Source organism: Notolabrus celidotus, chromosome 11, assembly GCF_009762535.1.
Source record: "Notolabrus celidotus isolate fNotCel1 chromosome 11, fNotCel1.pri, whole genome shotgun sequence".
NCBI lineage: Eukaryota > Metazoa > Chordata > Actinopteri > Labriformes > Labridae > Notolabrus > Notolabrus celidotus.
The window spans coordinates 34,585,304-34,598,513 of record NC_048282.1 but is presented as its reverse complement, the minus strand read 5'-3'; the positions used below and the strand labels follow the sequence as shown (position 1 = coordinate 34,598,513).

General features: G+C 41.3%; 1 protein-coding gene across 4 annotated transcripts in view; it reads left to right on the top strand.

Annotated features, from left to right (window-relative positions):
* lima1a (LIM domain and actin binding 1a) overlaps positions 1–12,251 on the top strand; it is a 50,226-nt gene extending 37,975 nt beyond the window's left edge. For 3 of the 4 annotated variants that reach the window (XM_034694966.1, XM_034694967.1, XM_034694968.1), the window contains exons 5-11: positions 666–726; positions 3,783–3,880; positions 7,628–7,693; positions 7,835–7,886; positions 8,211–8,278; positions 8,364–8,497; positions 10,470–12,251. In XM_034694966.1, the coding sequence (XP_034550857.1) occupies positions 666–726; positions 3,783–3,880; positions 7,628–7,693; positions 7,835–7,886; positions 8,211–8,278; positions 8,364–8,497; positions 10,470–11,496 (1,506 nt within the window). In that variant the 3' untranslated portion in view covers positions 11,497–12,251. The remainder of the gene's footprint in view (positions 1–665; positions 727–3,782; positions 3,881–7,627; positions 7,694–7,834; positions 7,887–8,210; positions 8,279–8,363; positions 8,498–10,469) is intronic. The other variant, XM_034694969.1, reaches the window with a different exon arrangement.
* The last annotated feature ends 959 nt before the right edge of the window (positions 12,252–13,210 follow it).

Sequence of the window (13,210 nt, the reverse complement as noted above, 5' to 3'; positions counted from 1 at the left end):
AAGAATGAAGTTTTAAAAGCAGAAACGGGGACATCATTTGACGTTCTTTCAAAAGTAAAATCTTGTTTCCAAAAGCAGAAACTTCACGGTGCACTAACACAAGCTCACTATTGTTAAATCAATGTGTCACATAAGCTTTATATCAGCTACTGTAATCTGTGAACGCTGAGTTATCTCGTGATGGACTGATATCAGGGAACAGGGCGAGGCGTTGTCGGCGGGGCGTCCTCTCTTTGAACTGAAAACCTGGGTAAAGGAATGATTTGTTTTGTTTCAGCTGGTCGCTGTGGACAGACGGGTTGTCTGTCTGACGCTACGTCCCTCTGAGCTCATAAGGGGATTAAAGCAGTGTGGTCTGGACACACAGACACACACAGACACACACACACAGACACACACACTCGGCTCTGTACCTCAGCGATCCACTCTTGTCTGTGTTTCTGCTACACTTTGATCTTTTTGATGGACACTGTTGCATCAGATCTTTTGGCTCTGCCGGCTGAAACATGTGAGCATCAGATGGTCGTGTGTGTGTGTGTGTGTTCATGTAATGTGTGTCATCCAAGACGCATCCAAGCTGATTTGTGTTTTTCCATTTGACGTCTGTTTATGGCCTGGAGTGTTTGTTTCCACGCCTCTGACTGAGTGTGTTTGTTTTCTTGTAGGTGTCCAGGGAGCAGACCAGTAGAGGAAGCACTTCTGCCAACATGGAGCAGCTTCTAGGAGGTCAGTATATCTGCTCTGTATCAATTCTTGATCATTTTCAGCCTTTTTATTGGAGAGATGAAATATTAGGAGTGAAGAGAAAGAGGGACTTTCATTATAAGTCCTCAGGGGAGATCAGAACCTGGGACATGTGGAGGGGAAGTTTGGTCCATTAAAGGTTCTTATTGTTCAACTTTTATTAAACCTCAAGGCCACAAAGAAGCTCCTCATACTCTGTTTGGATATGGAAGCTTTAATGTGCAGCAGCATATTTTCCAGCTGTGATTCACCTGCTCAGATATGAGGTGCCGTTTGTAAAGTTGTGCACACTGAAAATAACAGAAACATTTTTCCATGTTTGGCTCTCAAACGACATAATAGAGTACTGTGAATTTTGAAAAGTCACTTTTCTATCACATTTAGAACAAAATGTGTGATCTTTATCACTTTGAGTTTATCTTGACAAACATATATATAAGTTAAGATATCCGTTAAGTCTAAATGTTGAATCGAAATGTTAAATGTTGCTCTGTGATCCTAAATATTTAGCTAATATTCAAATTTACACTGCTGTCCAGCGGAAGTACAAAAATAAAAGCTTCAGAAAGCTACAGAGCAACATTTAACATTTCGTTTTAACATTTCGATTTAACAATCAACAATTATATTTAACATTTATATTATATTAAACACTTAACATTCATATTTAATATTTATATTTAACATTAAGGTTTAACAATCAACATTTAAAATTACCCTTTATATTTAACATTTATATTTAACATTTAACACCTATATTTAACATTTGTGTTTAACATTTATATTTATATTAAACATTTATATTTAATATTTAGATTTAACATTTATATTTCTATTCAACATTTATATTTGACATTTAGATTTAACATTTATGTTTTGATTTACTATTTAACATTTATATTTAACATTTAGATTTAACAGTGATTGTAACTTACAACATATATTTGTCACAACAAAATTAGATATGAAGATCACAAACATTCCTCTAAATGTGATTTTAAAAAAAGTCACTTTTCATAATTCACTCTTAATTTTTAAGACATTTTAGAGCTAAATGTTGAAAATTGTTCGTTATTTTCAGTGTGCACAATTTTACAAAGAGTGCCCCATACTCGGCACCAAACATTGGACAGACATAAACACACTGTAGGATTTAGAAGCTACATGGTCTGATATTTTTCGTCTGAGTCAGTGGACAGTGTGATCATATCATGAGATAAAAGCTGAACCCTGAATGCATGCTTATTTTGCTGCTTGATGAGAGTATGATGCTACTTTTAATAAGCTACACTGATAGTTAATGAAGGACGAATACATTCCATTTTTAGATTTCCCCGCCTCTATTTCCCTTCAAACAAATAACTTTAAGGATTTATTCCTTTTTATTCGTATTAACTCAACCTGTCAGAGAACATCTGCAACCACTGCAGGTCTATCTTTACCCTGACAGATACTCTGATTGTCTTTGGAGAACGTTCTGGCAAAGCTGCAAAGCCTGTTACTCTCCTGGCAGCAGCTTCGTCACCAGACATCGTTGTTTCAGCTTGGGTTGTCTCCACCTTGGCTGAACTTGTTAAAAAGCTACAAAACTAATGTATTAGCTTAAATAAAGAACGACCCTCATTATTAGATAATCCTCTCTTCAAGCACTTCTGGTGTCAGTATGTTGATACCATTAAAAACTGAAATAACGAGCAGTCTGTTGGATGGATGTCGGGTCAGATAATAATTGTGCCAAATAACCTCAAACGTTCTCCTCAGACTCTTTCCAAACAGAGCAGGTCTAGACTGTACTCTGTTCTATTCTTAACAAAGACCCAACACCAAGACTGGATAAGATCCAGTCCCATCTTACAGACAGGACTCAGTCTGATCTCATCTTAATCCACCATGAGCAGAGCACTTTGCAGCATTTAGCAAGTTACAGTGGCAAGGACAAACTTCCTTTAACAGGCAGAAACCTCCAGCAGGACCAGACTCATGTTAGACACACATCTGCTGAGACCGGTCAGTGATGAAGGACACATACTGTACATATAAGGAGCACCATCCACTGTTGAAAGAATGTGATATATACAAGTTTTAAACCGTAACAGTGGCATCCCAAAATAAGAGAACAGAGGATTTATGGATTAGGATACATTCCCTTTGTTTTGGCCGACTCAAACACTAAAATATAAAGTGGATTATGGATGGAGAAAAGCTGCAGATGCTCAGGAACATGTTCTGAAAATAAGAGTGAACCAGAACAAGTCATTGCCTCTAGCTTGAACCTTTTCTAAAACCAGTCAAATGTTGTTTTTTAACCCAGTGATGCAGCTGTTTCCTTTAAAGCATCCACACTGGGAGTATTTAATTAATAATGATGTATGAACCTCTCAGTGTACTTTTGGTTTCTCTCTCTGTGTGTTTTTCCCTGATCCTAAGCATCATTGAGGAGAAGGTTTATCAGTTCCTGTCTTATTATTGGTGGTTTCCCGTCACTCCATCTGCACATGCTCCATTGTTCTCCGGGACTTTTCAATCCGTCCAAACATTTTCCTCCAAACGTGTCCTCCTCCGTTCCTCGGAATGGATTACATCCTCCCCAGGAGTGAAAATCTCCGAAGTGACGGCACAGACGGCCGAAGAGCCGCTGTGATCAGCAGACAGGAAGAGACAAACGCCCGCTTTCCCTCCGACACTGCGGACGACTCCTGACCTCCAGTTCCCGTCCGCGGCCTGCATGACTAACCGGCACATTCTGCACTCAGCGTGAACCGGGATGTGTGGAAAAACTCAGGACTAATTGTGTTGTAATGGAGAACTCCCCAAACTTTCCCAACAATTAAAGCTCCGTTAAAAAACCCTGTAAAACGGACCTGTTGTTTTTATAGCTGGAACACGTCTTTAAAAAAAGGTATTCCTGAAAGTTAGAGCTGAGTCTGCTGAGATCTCAAACCTCCAGAAACATGTTGGAGTCATGAAGTGTTTGAGGTTTTGTGTATCATGTATTTCTATATTTGTATAACCTTCTGTCTTGTGTTTCTTTGTGGCAGCAGATGGAAGTCTCGCAGAGTCCACTCCTCTCCGGGACAGGATGGCTCTCTACCAGGCCGCCATCTCCAAACAGGACGTCACTCCCACTTCAGTCAATGTGAGCAGACCTGTCAATCATCCTCTGGAACAAAACACTGATCAGTCGTTTCTGTTGATGTGTGACCTCCTGGTGTCTTTAAATACTTTTGTTATGAGGAAAGTGGAAAACAGATTTCACTTGAACACCAAATTTAAAGAGTAATCAGAACGGAGCATTTAAAATGTCTGTAGTGTCCTCTAGTGAACTTTACCCCTGAACTACGCGTGTTTCGACCGGTGGACCAGGGTCCAAATTTAGTTCAGGGGTAGATAATCTCCCCGCTGAAAAGGCCCTGCTAGGGGGGTAGTACTCTTCAAAGGTCCCAGGACTTTCAGGGGGCGGGGCCTGCAATGCTGAACGTGTCTGATTGGTAGATTAACCGCAGTGTTTTTACTCCACCCACCATCCACAATAACATCACACACATCTGTGATTCTCTTGATTTCTCTTTCATTCATTAGTTTTTATTTGTTCTATCTTTTTTGTATGTGTGTCTACTTTTCAAAAGAAGAAGCTGTGATTCTCTTGATTTAGCAGCTTGTAACAGTAGTCTTCTCTCAGCCCACCGTGAATGCGTCTCTCCCGGTGTTCCGGTTTTTAAAGTGACCCTGTAAACTGGAGACCTTCAGCTGAACGTGTCAGTGTTTGTGGAGTTTACACAGCTGTTGAAACACAGAGGGAGTTCCTGGGAATGCAAACTAGTTTAGTTTTTATTAAGATTTCAAAATATCCTCATCAGATATTTAATGATCGTCTAAAGACGTTTATGAGGGATGCATCCGGCTGAAAGTCTCCAGTTAACAGGGTCGCCGTTTAAACCAAAACACCGGCCGATCTCTGCCACGGCTTTTTGAGTTGAAAAGGATTTTAAAGCCGTGTTGAAACGTCTTTGCTACTCGCGCTTATCTCCTCTCACGTGTTGATTCATTCATTGCTTTTTCCATGTTTTCATACACAGATGCAAAATTTTCATTTTTTTTCAAGTTTTTTCTGCTTTTGGAGCACAATTTCAAATTTGAGGAAAATTTATTTTTCGACAGGCTCCGAGTCAACTTTTTTGTCAAATTTTTTTTTTGGTCAAATTTTATTTTACAAAAAAAAAAGTTAAATTTTTTTGTCAAACTTTATTTTTCAATGATTTTTTTTTTTTCAAAAAATAATTTTCAAACTTTTTTTTTTTTTTTTCAAAAATTCAAATTTTTGTCATTTTTTTGTCTTTTTTTTTTTTTCAAAAAATGTTTTGTCAAATTTTTTCCAAAAACCATTCAGTCATTGTTTGTCCATCTGTGATTCTCTTGATTTCTCTTTCTTTCATTAGTTTTTATTTGTTCTATCTTTTTTGTATGTGTGTGTACTTTTCAAAAGAAGAAGCTGTGATTCTCTTGATTTAGCAGCTTGTAACAGTAGTCTTCTCTCAGCCCACCGTGAATGCGTCTCTCCTCCCGGTGTTCCGGTTTTAAAAGTGACCCTGTAAACTGGAGACCTTCAGCTGAACGTGTCAGTGTTTGTGGAGTTTACACAGCTGTTGAAACACAGAGGGAGTTCCTGGGAATGCAAACTAGTTTAGTTTTTATTAAGATTTCAAAATATCCTCATCAGATATTTAATGATCGTCTAAAGACGTTTATGAGGGATGCACCCGGCTGAGAGTCTCCAGTTAACAGGGTCGCTGTTTAAACCAAAACACCGTCCGATCTCTGCCACGGCTTTATGAGTTCAAAAGGATTTTAAAGCTGTGTTGAAACGTCTTTGCTACTCGCGCTTATCTCCTCACACGTGTTGATTCAGTGAATCCATCTGTGATGAAATATAGCACCATCTAAAACAGACCAGCTGAGTCTCTTCATGCTAACAGGCTAACTGTTGTGTTGCTCCTAATACCTGCCTGTCCGTCTGCTTCTATGGTGTCATCTGTGATGAATGGCATTCGTCTTTGTTTTACTGCCCTCTACTGGTCTGGTGGTGTAGTGAATTTACTTTCTTTCCCCCCTCCAAGTATGTAGTACCAATTATCTTGAAAACGTCAACAGGTCACAGGTTGAGAAACTGCTTGCCGCCTCTTACATAATCAACCTGAGTGTTTTTGAAACAATAGTATTGTTTGTGAATATCAAGACCACTGAAGGGGAAGGGAATAACACAGATTATCTCCTTACAATGGCTCCCGTCAGAGAGTGGGATATGTGAGACCACAAGTTAACATTTTGGTCTCTAAGTTGATGTTGGAAGAGGAATAATGGGCGGACTTAAGGGTGTGGGCGACTTTCTCCAGAGCCGAATTGTGTTGGCTAGACAGCTGCAGCTCTTGTGGGGAGTTCCCGGTCTGCAGGGGTCAGGAACTTCCAAAGGTGGACCGAGGAAAGGAAACCAACAGCATCAGTGTCATGCAAGGCCAAAGCTCCCTGATGGATGCAGGGGGTGAAGGGTGTCGAGTGCAAAATTGGTTTTGGAATCATTGTCTGAATATCTCTATCTAAGCACCTCCTTGTGGTCCAGCTGCTCTGCTGTAGAACAAAAGAACACGTCAACACTCAGCCCTGGATCTCCTCAAACACCTAAATTGGCTTGCATTGAGCTACGTAACGTGATTCCAGCCAATTAGCAACAGGTAGCATTCGTGCACGGCACTCGATTCCTCGGCTCCGGCTGACTTCTCTCCTCCTCTTTCATGTCCTCACCCGAGAGAGAGGCAGACCTTAATCATGACTGTGATGGAAATAGCCTCTCTGATTAATGCTGACTCATCCTGAGCTGGGCAGGTGATCCGGATTCAGCCCTGGTCCTATTTTAAGGTGCCTAGACTTAAAGTAATTTCCTTTGGCAAGGTGGCGTTAGGAGGCGGAGCTTCTGGGACAGTGACGGAGGAGGGGAGGATTTGATTGGCTGTTGGGTTAGGATTCCTTCCTTCCTCCTTCGTCATCTATCAGATAATCTGGACTGAGAGATAAATGATTCACAGAGGACTCAATGAGAGTGTTGGGAAGACTCAAGTTCTTGTTGTGAAGCTGCCTCAGTCAGGCAGAGTCTTTATTTGAACCTGTACTCACCTGGTCTGACACCTGCCCCCCTGCCAGAAGCTGTTATGGACATGTTTGCTGTTCTTGTTGATGGTTTGTTTACCTTTTTTAGGTCATGAAGAGGAATCAATTTAATATCACTCTGTTTTATGAGCAGCTAAAAAGTCCTTACAGGAGCTTCAAAGGTGGACCTGTAAACGTTAAAGTCTTCAGTGTTTGGAGGTGTTTATTTTAAAGTTAGGATGTTGACATCAGAGAGAGGATGTGGTTAAAGTGGATTTCTCTATCAGAAAGTCTGTGTGACAAACTGAAGCTGCAGAGATGGGATGTTGAAGGATTTTCTCATGGTTCAATAAATCACATTATTGAGTTTCATCAAACTGAGGAATGAAGAATCAAGAGAGTAAAAATCTGATTAGTGAATCAAAGAGTGGAGTCGGACATAGACCCTGTTTGTACCTGTTAACCAAGACTACTTCCTCTTCTAGTGTTCTACTTTTCCCACACACCTGAAAGAACCACGGTACCTGAACACAACCTTCTGTCCTCCAAGTTGACTTTTTTGTCCTTCATTCAAACAAAATGAAACCTTCTCTGTACTGGAGGCAACAGGATGCGTCTAATAAATGCAACACAATAAACCTTCAGCTCATGTAGTCAGATTATGAGTGATGAAGGAGCTCTGTGGGTCAGCTGTTTTAGATGTACAGTAATCATCTAACCATCATGTCTTGTTTCTGTTCTTCAGACTGATCAGCTGGACGGATTCTGTGGAAAGCAGAAGGAGAACGTTCCTCCGTGTTCCCTGGACCTGGTGAGGAGACTTTAACAACTCTGACTCAGTTTATGTTCATCTGTGAGATATAAAAACCTGCTCCTTTTAAAAACTGTGGAACATTTTGTGATTTAGAAAAACTTAACAGGACTAATTCATGTCCTCTTTGCTTCTCTCTAGAGTCTGGACTCTGAACCAACCAGCAGGAAAGTTTTCACTGCAGAGAGCAACGGTAATTAACTTTTAATATCATTTTATATGACTCTGAAAGACATTAGTTTTCTCTTTTTATTAGACCTTTACAATCTGAACTTGGTTAGAGAGCTTTAACCTTTAAAAACATCATTTAAAGTATCATTTAAAGTTCTTATCAAATCAAAAACACACAGAGCATGCAGCCTGTAAGACACATGAAGTTCTGCAGACATGTATTTATTTGTATACATGTGTTTCCTATGGTGCCTTTAATGCCACTGTGTTAAACATGAGAACAGCTCCATCTAGTGTTCAGAATGCATCACTGCAATTTCTCAAACCTGACTGTGTGCTTCCTCAGGCTCCGCTACAGGCACCCCGTCCTCCTCAAGTCAGAGAGACTCCTCTCAGGCCAAGACCACCCCCAAGGTGAGTCCTCACAGCAGATCCTTTATATATGGAAATAACATTACATTGTTTATGTTGGGATTAATTTGTGTGTGTGTGTGTTCAGGGTTTCAGGCTGCCAGCGAGGGAGACGTGTGTGTCCTGTACGAAGACGGTGTATCCTCTGGAGAGGCTGGTGGCCAATCAGAGCGTCTACCACAGCTCGTGTTTCCGCTGCTCGCACTGCAACACCAAACTCAGGTGAGGACCAGGAAGATGAAAATATATGACTGGTTAAAGAGCGGCAGAAGAGTGTGAAGTGTTTACTTGCTGATCTGAGATTACACAAACGTCTCATGATCAGCTCTCATACCTGAAGACAACACTCTAACAGCTTTAAGTCCTCGGTCAGTGTGATGTGTGAGACAGGTGATCCCACAGGTTACAAGTTTAAAGTCTTCAACATCATGTCTGAGTTTTAGTGAATCTTCAGCTCAGTGCTGCCCTCTTGTGGAAAACTCCAGATATTGCATCATTTTTACACCACCCAGGTGCAAAACAGCAAGTGATCAAATGACATAATTGTGACATAAGGGGTTAAAGAAATGAATCAGTGACAGATTTCCTGAACTAAAATAATTCCAGTTATTTAATAATGGAAATGATATTATGAAACACTAAATGTTTGTATCGTCATGGTGCAGAGTGTCAGTAAAGTGGAGGGGATGTAGTAATAAAGGAATGGAGTGTTTACACCATGTGTTGCATTAGTTTGTGATTAACCAAGATAGTACTGAGGTTTTATAATGTATATTATATAGTGTATTTTATATTATATAAACAGTCCCAGCAAACATTACATGGAACAGTAAGCAGTGACAAAACAGTGTAAGTATAATCTGCTGTTGTCATTCAACAATCAATGTTTGAACTAGGGATTTAAATTTCAAGTATTTTCTGTGATCGATCTTTGGAAATGTTAACGATCAATTAGCGATTAATCATAAAAAAAAAAAATGTAAATGTTTCCATGTTAAAAAAAAAGCCGAATGCGTTTTTTCTCCTGAATCAAATTTTCCTTTTTTTTTTTTTTAACTTTGATTTCACATAGAAAAACAGTCACATCCAAAATTAGAGGTTGGTACATTTTCCTTTTTTTTTTTGGAAGAAAGAAACACACAGATGACATACGAAATACAAAACTCATAACCCCCCACCTCGAGGTATAATAGTATAATAAAGATAAACACATGAAAGCAATAATCTAAATATAGTAAGACACACCATGGTGATGCTCAGTCTAAAGACACACAGCAAGCTAAGCTCTCAACATGAGTCTGAATCAAGTTTTCCTTCACAACTCAATATATATAACTGACCGTATTGAATATCTACAGATCGTATTGAGGCGTTCAAAATGTTAAACGCGCTGAAAATCAACGTGTGGAGCAGGCTCATAATCTCTGCAGACACACAGTCATAAAAGTGAAGGCTCAGACTTCAACAAGAGAACTGAACAGAAACATATCTCAGACTCCGTGTCCAGTTTTCTAACTACTGGTTCTTATTGAGAAAAAAATAAATAATAATGACAATAATAATGCATTTTATTTAAAAAGGCGCCTTTCTTAGCACTCAAGGTCACTGTACAGGGTAGAGTTTAAAAAACAATATCAAAATGAAGCTGATAAAATGAACAGGAGCAGATACAGTGCATTGAAGAGGTGCAATCAGAGTGAATATGACAGTTTAAAAAGATGTGTCTTGAGATGTGATTTATAAAATGGAAAGAGAGTTGAGATAAGCATGTGAACGTGGTCAGGTGTCAGCCGGGAGCGAAACTGGGTTATTATCAGTCCGGCGACCGAGGAAAAAAAGCGCTCGTGGAGACCTGTCACTCAGCCGCAGCCCCCAGCTGAGCATCAACACCTTCAGTCAGCTGATTCACATCCAAACATGCTTTAAACTTCAAACACCTCCCTGATAGCTGAACCAAATATGAGACCACATGATGTTTGATCCACGTGACAGAAAATCTAAACAAGAAATGTGTTCTAGTAATTTCTAACAATCAATTAATCCATACTTGATGAATTGTTGACATCCCCAGTTTGAAACCTCTTCAGTAACATGAGCTGCTCATTCTCTTCTTGATCCTGAACACTAAATACTTTGATGACAGAAAGCTGCGGCTCGTTTGAACTAAATGTCTTATTTTCTCTCCTCCCCTCAGTTTGGTGAACTACGCCTCGCTGCACAACAACGTGTACTGCAAACCGCACTTCTGCCAGCTCTTCAAGGCCAAGGGGAACTACGACGAGGGCTTCGGCCACCGACCCCACAAAGAGCTGTGGGAGGGCAAGGGGGACAGCGGAGAGACCTCCCCTCAGCCCAGCGCACAGCCCAAACCAAAGACCCAGACCACCGCCTCAGACCTGACCAGCCCAACTGTGGAGGACTCCCCGCTCGCTAAAGTCAACGTCCTGACGGCCAACATGGAGGCTCTGGGTCAGGGGTCGGCAGAGAAGGCAGAGAGACCACCAGAAGCCCGCAGGCTGAAGATCTCCTGGCCTCCTCGATCAGATGACGAGACGTCCAAAGGCGCAGACGGAGGATCTGTTACCAAACCCATCAAGGCCAAGTGGCCCCCAGAGGACGAGTCCCCCTCCTCCCCCTCTGAGCAGCCCAGAGAGACCCCGTCCCTCCAACGCACCTCCTCCCTGAAGGAGCGCAGTAAGCCCTTCACAATGGCAGGACAATCTGCTCCTGAGGCCAGGAAACCAAGTCCTACTCCTGACGAGGACCCCCGTCAGCTCAGTCCTGACCCCGCCTCCATGGAGCTGCAGCACCAGTCCTCCGACAGCCAGACCCCCACCGAGGACAGCTGCGTGGACGTCCTCACCTCCAGCTCAGGAGACGAGGAGCAGGAAGGCGAGATGAAGAGTGAAATCACTCCTGACACCACCGATCAGCAGGCGGAGCAGCAGCAGGAGGAAGAGGAGGAGGAGGAAGAGGAGGAGATGGAGGAGGAAGATGGAGACATGCTGGAGGAGGAGATGGCGCCTCTGAAACGCCAGGAGACGCCGACAGACATCTCCTCTCCTGAAGCGGAGGTGGAGGCGAGCCGGTCGTCTCAGGACGTGGGTTTCTGGGACAGCGAGGAAGTGGACGACAAAGAGGAGGAGCAGCAGGAGGCGCTGACGGTGGAGGAGATGATCAAACGGAACCGATACTACGAGGAAGAGGAGGAGGACGTATAAACTGATTCATCAGTCAGATTAACGCAGCCATGGACTCTTAGACAACTTCACGCCATTCCTTCTTTTTTTAAACATTTCCTTCTTCTTCTCTTCTTTTAAAAAAAGTTGCTGCAGTGACTCGTATAAACTCTGAACTCTTTGTGCCTCTTTCACTTTCTGAAACCTTTGAAGCCATTCCTTCAGGATCGTTTTTACTGTTAGAGAATCTAGAACTCTGACATGTTTTTAAGTGTACAATATTTAAAATAACGCCCCGTGTAATAAATATTTTTAGAACAAATGTCCAACAGCAAAAAAAACAGAGGACCAGTTTTATTTTTGTGTACATGACTTTTGTAATTTTCTAATTTCATTGAACGCCTCTTAATCTGAACCAAGACTCTGAAGAAGAGCCCGTAGAACACATGGTCTCTCTCTACCAAATCATGGGATTATTACAGCTCATGTAGCTCTTGTCACTAAATGGTCTTAATGGAGAAAGGAAAATTAAAGAAGACGTGTTAAAAAAACAAGAAATATAAAAAAAAGTCCGGCACTTTGAACTGCTACTGGGTTGAGTTTTTAACGGTCTGTCACTTTTCTTTACAGCCAACGTTCTGTCTGTACATGTGAAGCTTCAATAACACAAGTATGCTCCTTTTTTGTTTTTCATTTTCAAGAGTTCAAACTGGATCTGAATTATGTTGTACTGTTTTTAAACCATGGGACCAAAAATCCTAGATTGCTACTGTTTAAATAAATTGTTATACAAAATATTTTGTCTGAAAAGTTCATTGTGTCTCACACACTGGAACGTGAACTAGAGCTCCAGTAGAGCGATCTGTTCTTTTAGCTGATTGTAAGGGTCAGTGATTACAGCCGTATCCAAAACAACAAACTGTAAGCATATTAATGTGCACAAAGAAGTCCAGTTAAGTTGTCATTTACAAAAAGAGAAAAGAGACAAAAATCAGTATTTCCTAACTGCACATAATTCCTGCCTCGCTCGCTCTCAAATTAAGTTTCCATCAGCTCCATTAGTGAAGACCAGTACAGATGGAGGAAGTGTCTCCATCTCTGTGGAGCCAAAATACTCCCGGTGATGGATGCTGACTCTTTTGCACATTTGGAGCCAGTCTGCTCAGAAGGGATCAGCATCAGGTCTAAGCTTTGACATTACAACCTTCCTAACCAAACACAGACTGAATAAGACCTGGATGTGGTCTCTCTGATATCACCAGCTGGTTTCTGAAGAGCAGTGCTGGACACACGTCTCTGTGTTACTTTTAAAATCTATTAATGTGGAAATTCAATCAAACAATCTTTATTTATAAAGCGCAAAATCCCAACCAATGTTATCCTCAGACTCTTTCCAAACAGAGCAGGTCTAGACCGTACTCTATGTTCTAGTATTAACAAAGACTCAACATCAAGACAGGATCAGATCCAGTCCCATCTTACAGACAGGACTCAGTCTGATCTCATCTTAATCCACCATGAGCAGAGCACTTTGCAGCATTTAGCAAGTTACAGTGGCAAGGACAAACTTCCTTTAACAGGCAGAAACCTCCAGCAGGACCAGACTCATGTTAGACACACATCTGCTGAGACCTACCGTGTTGGAGAGAGGGATAGAGGGAGATGAAGAGAGAGAGAGATGATAGTGGTGAGACGGACAGTAGTAGTTGTAGCTGCTAATATCTGGAACATCTATGGCAGAGATCCAGAGGAACCT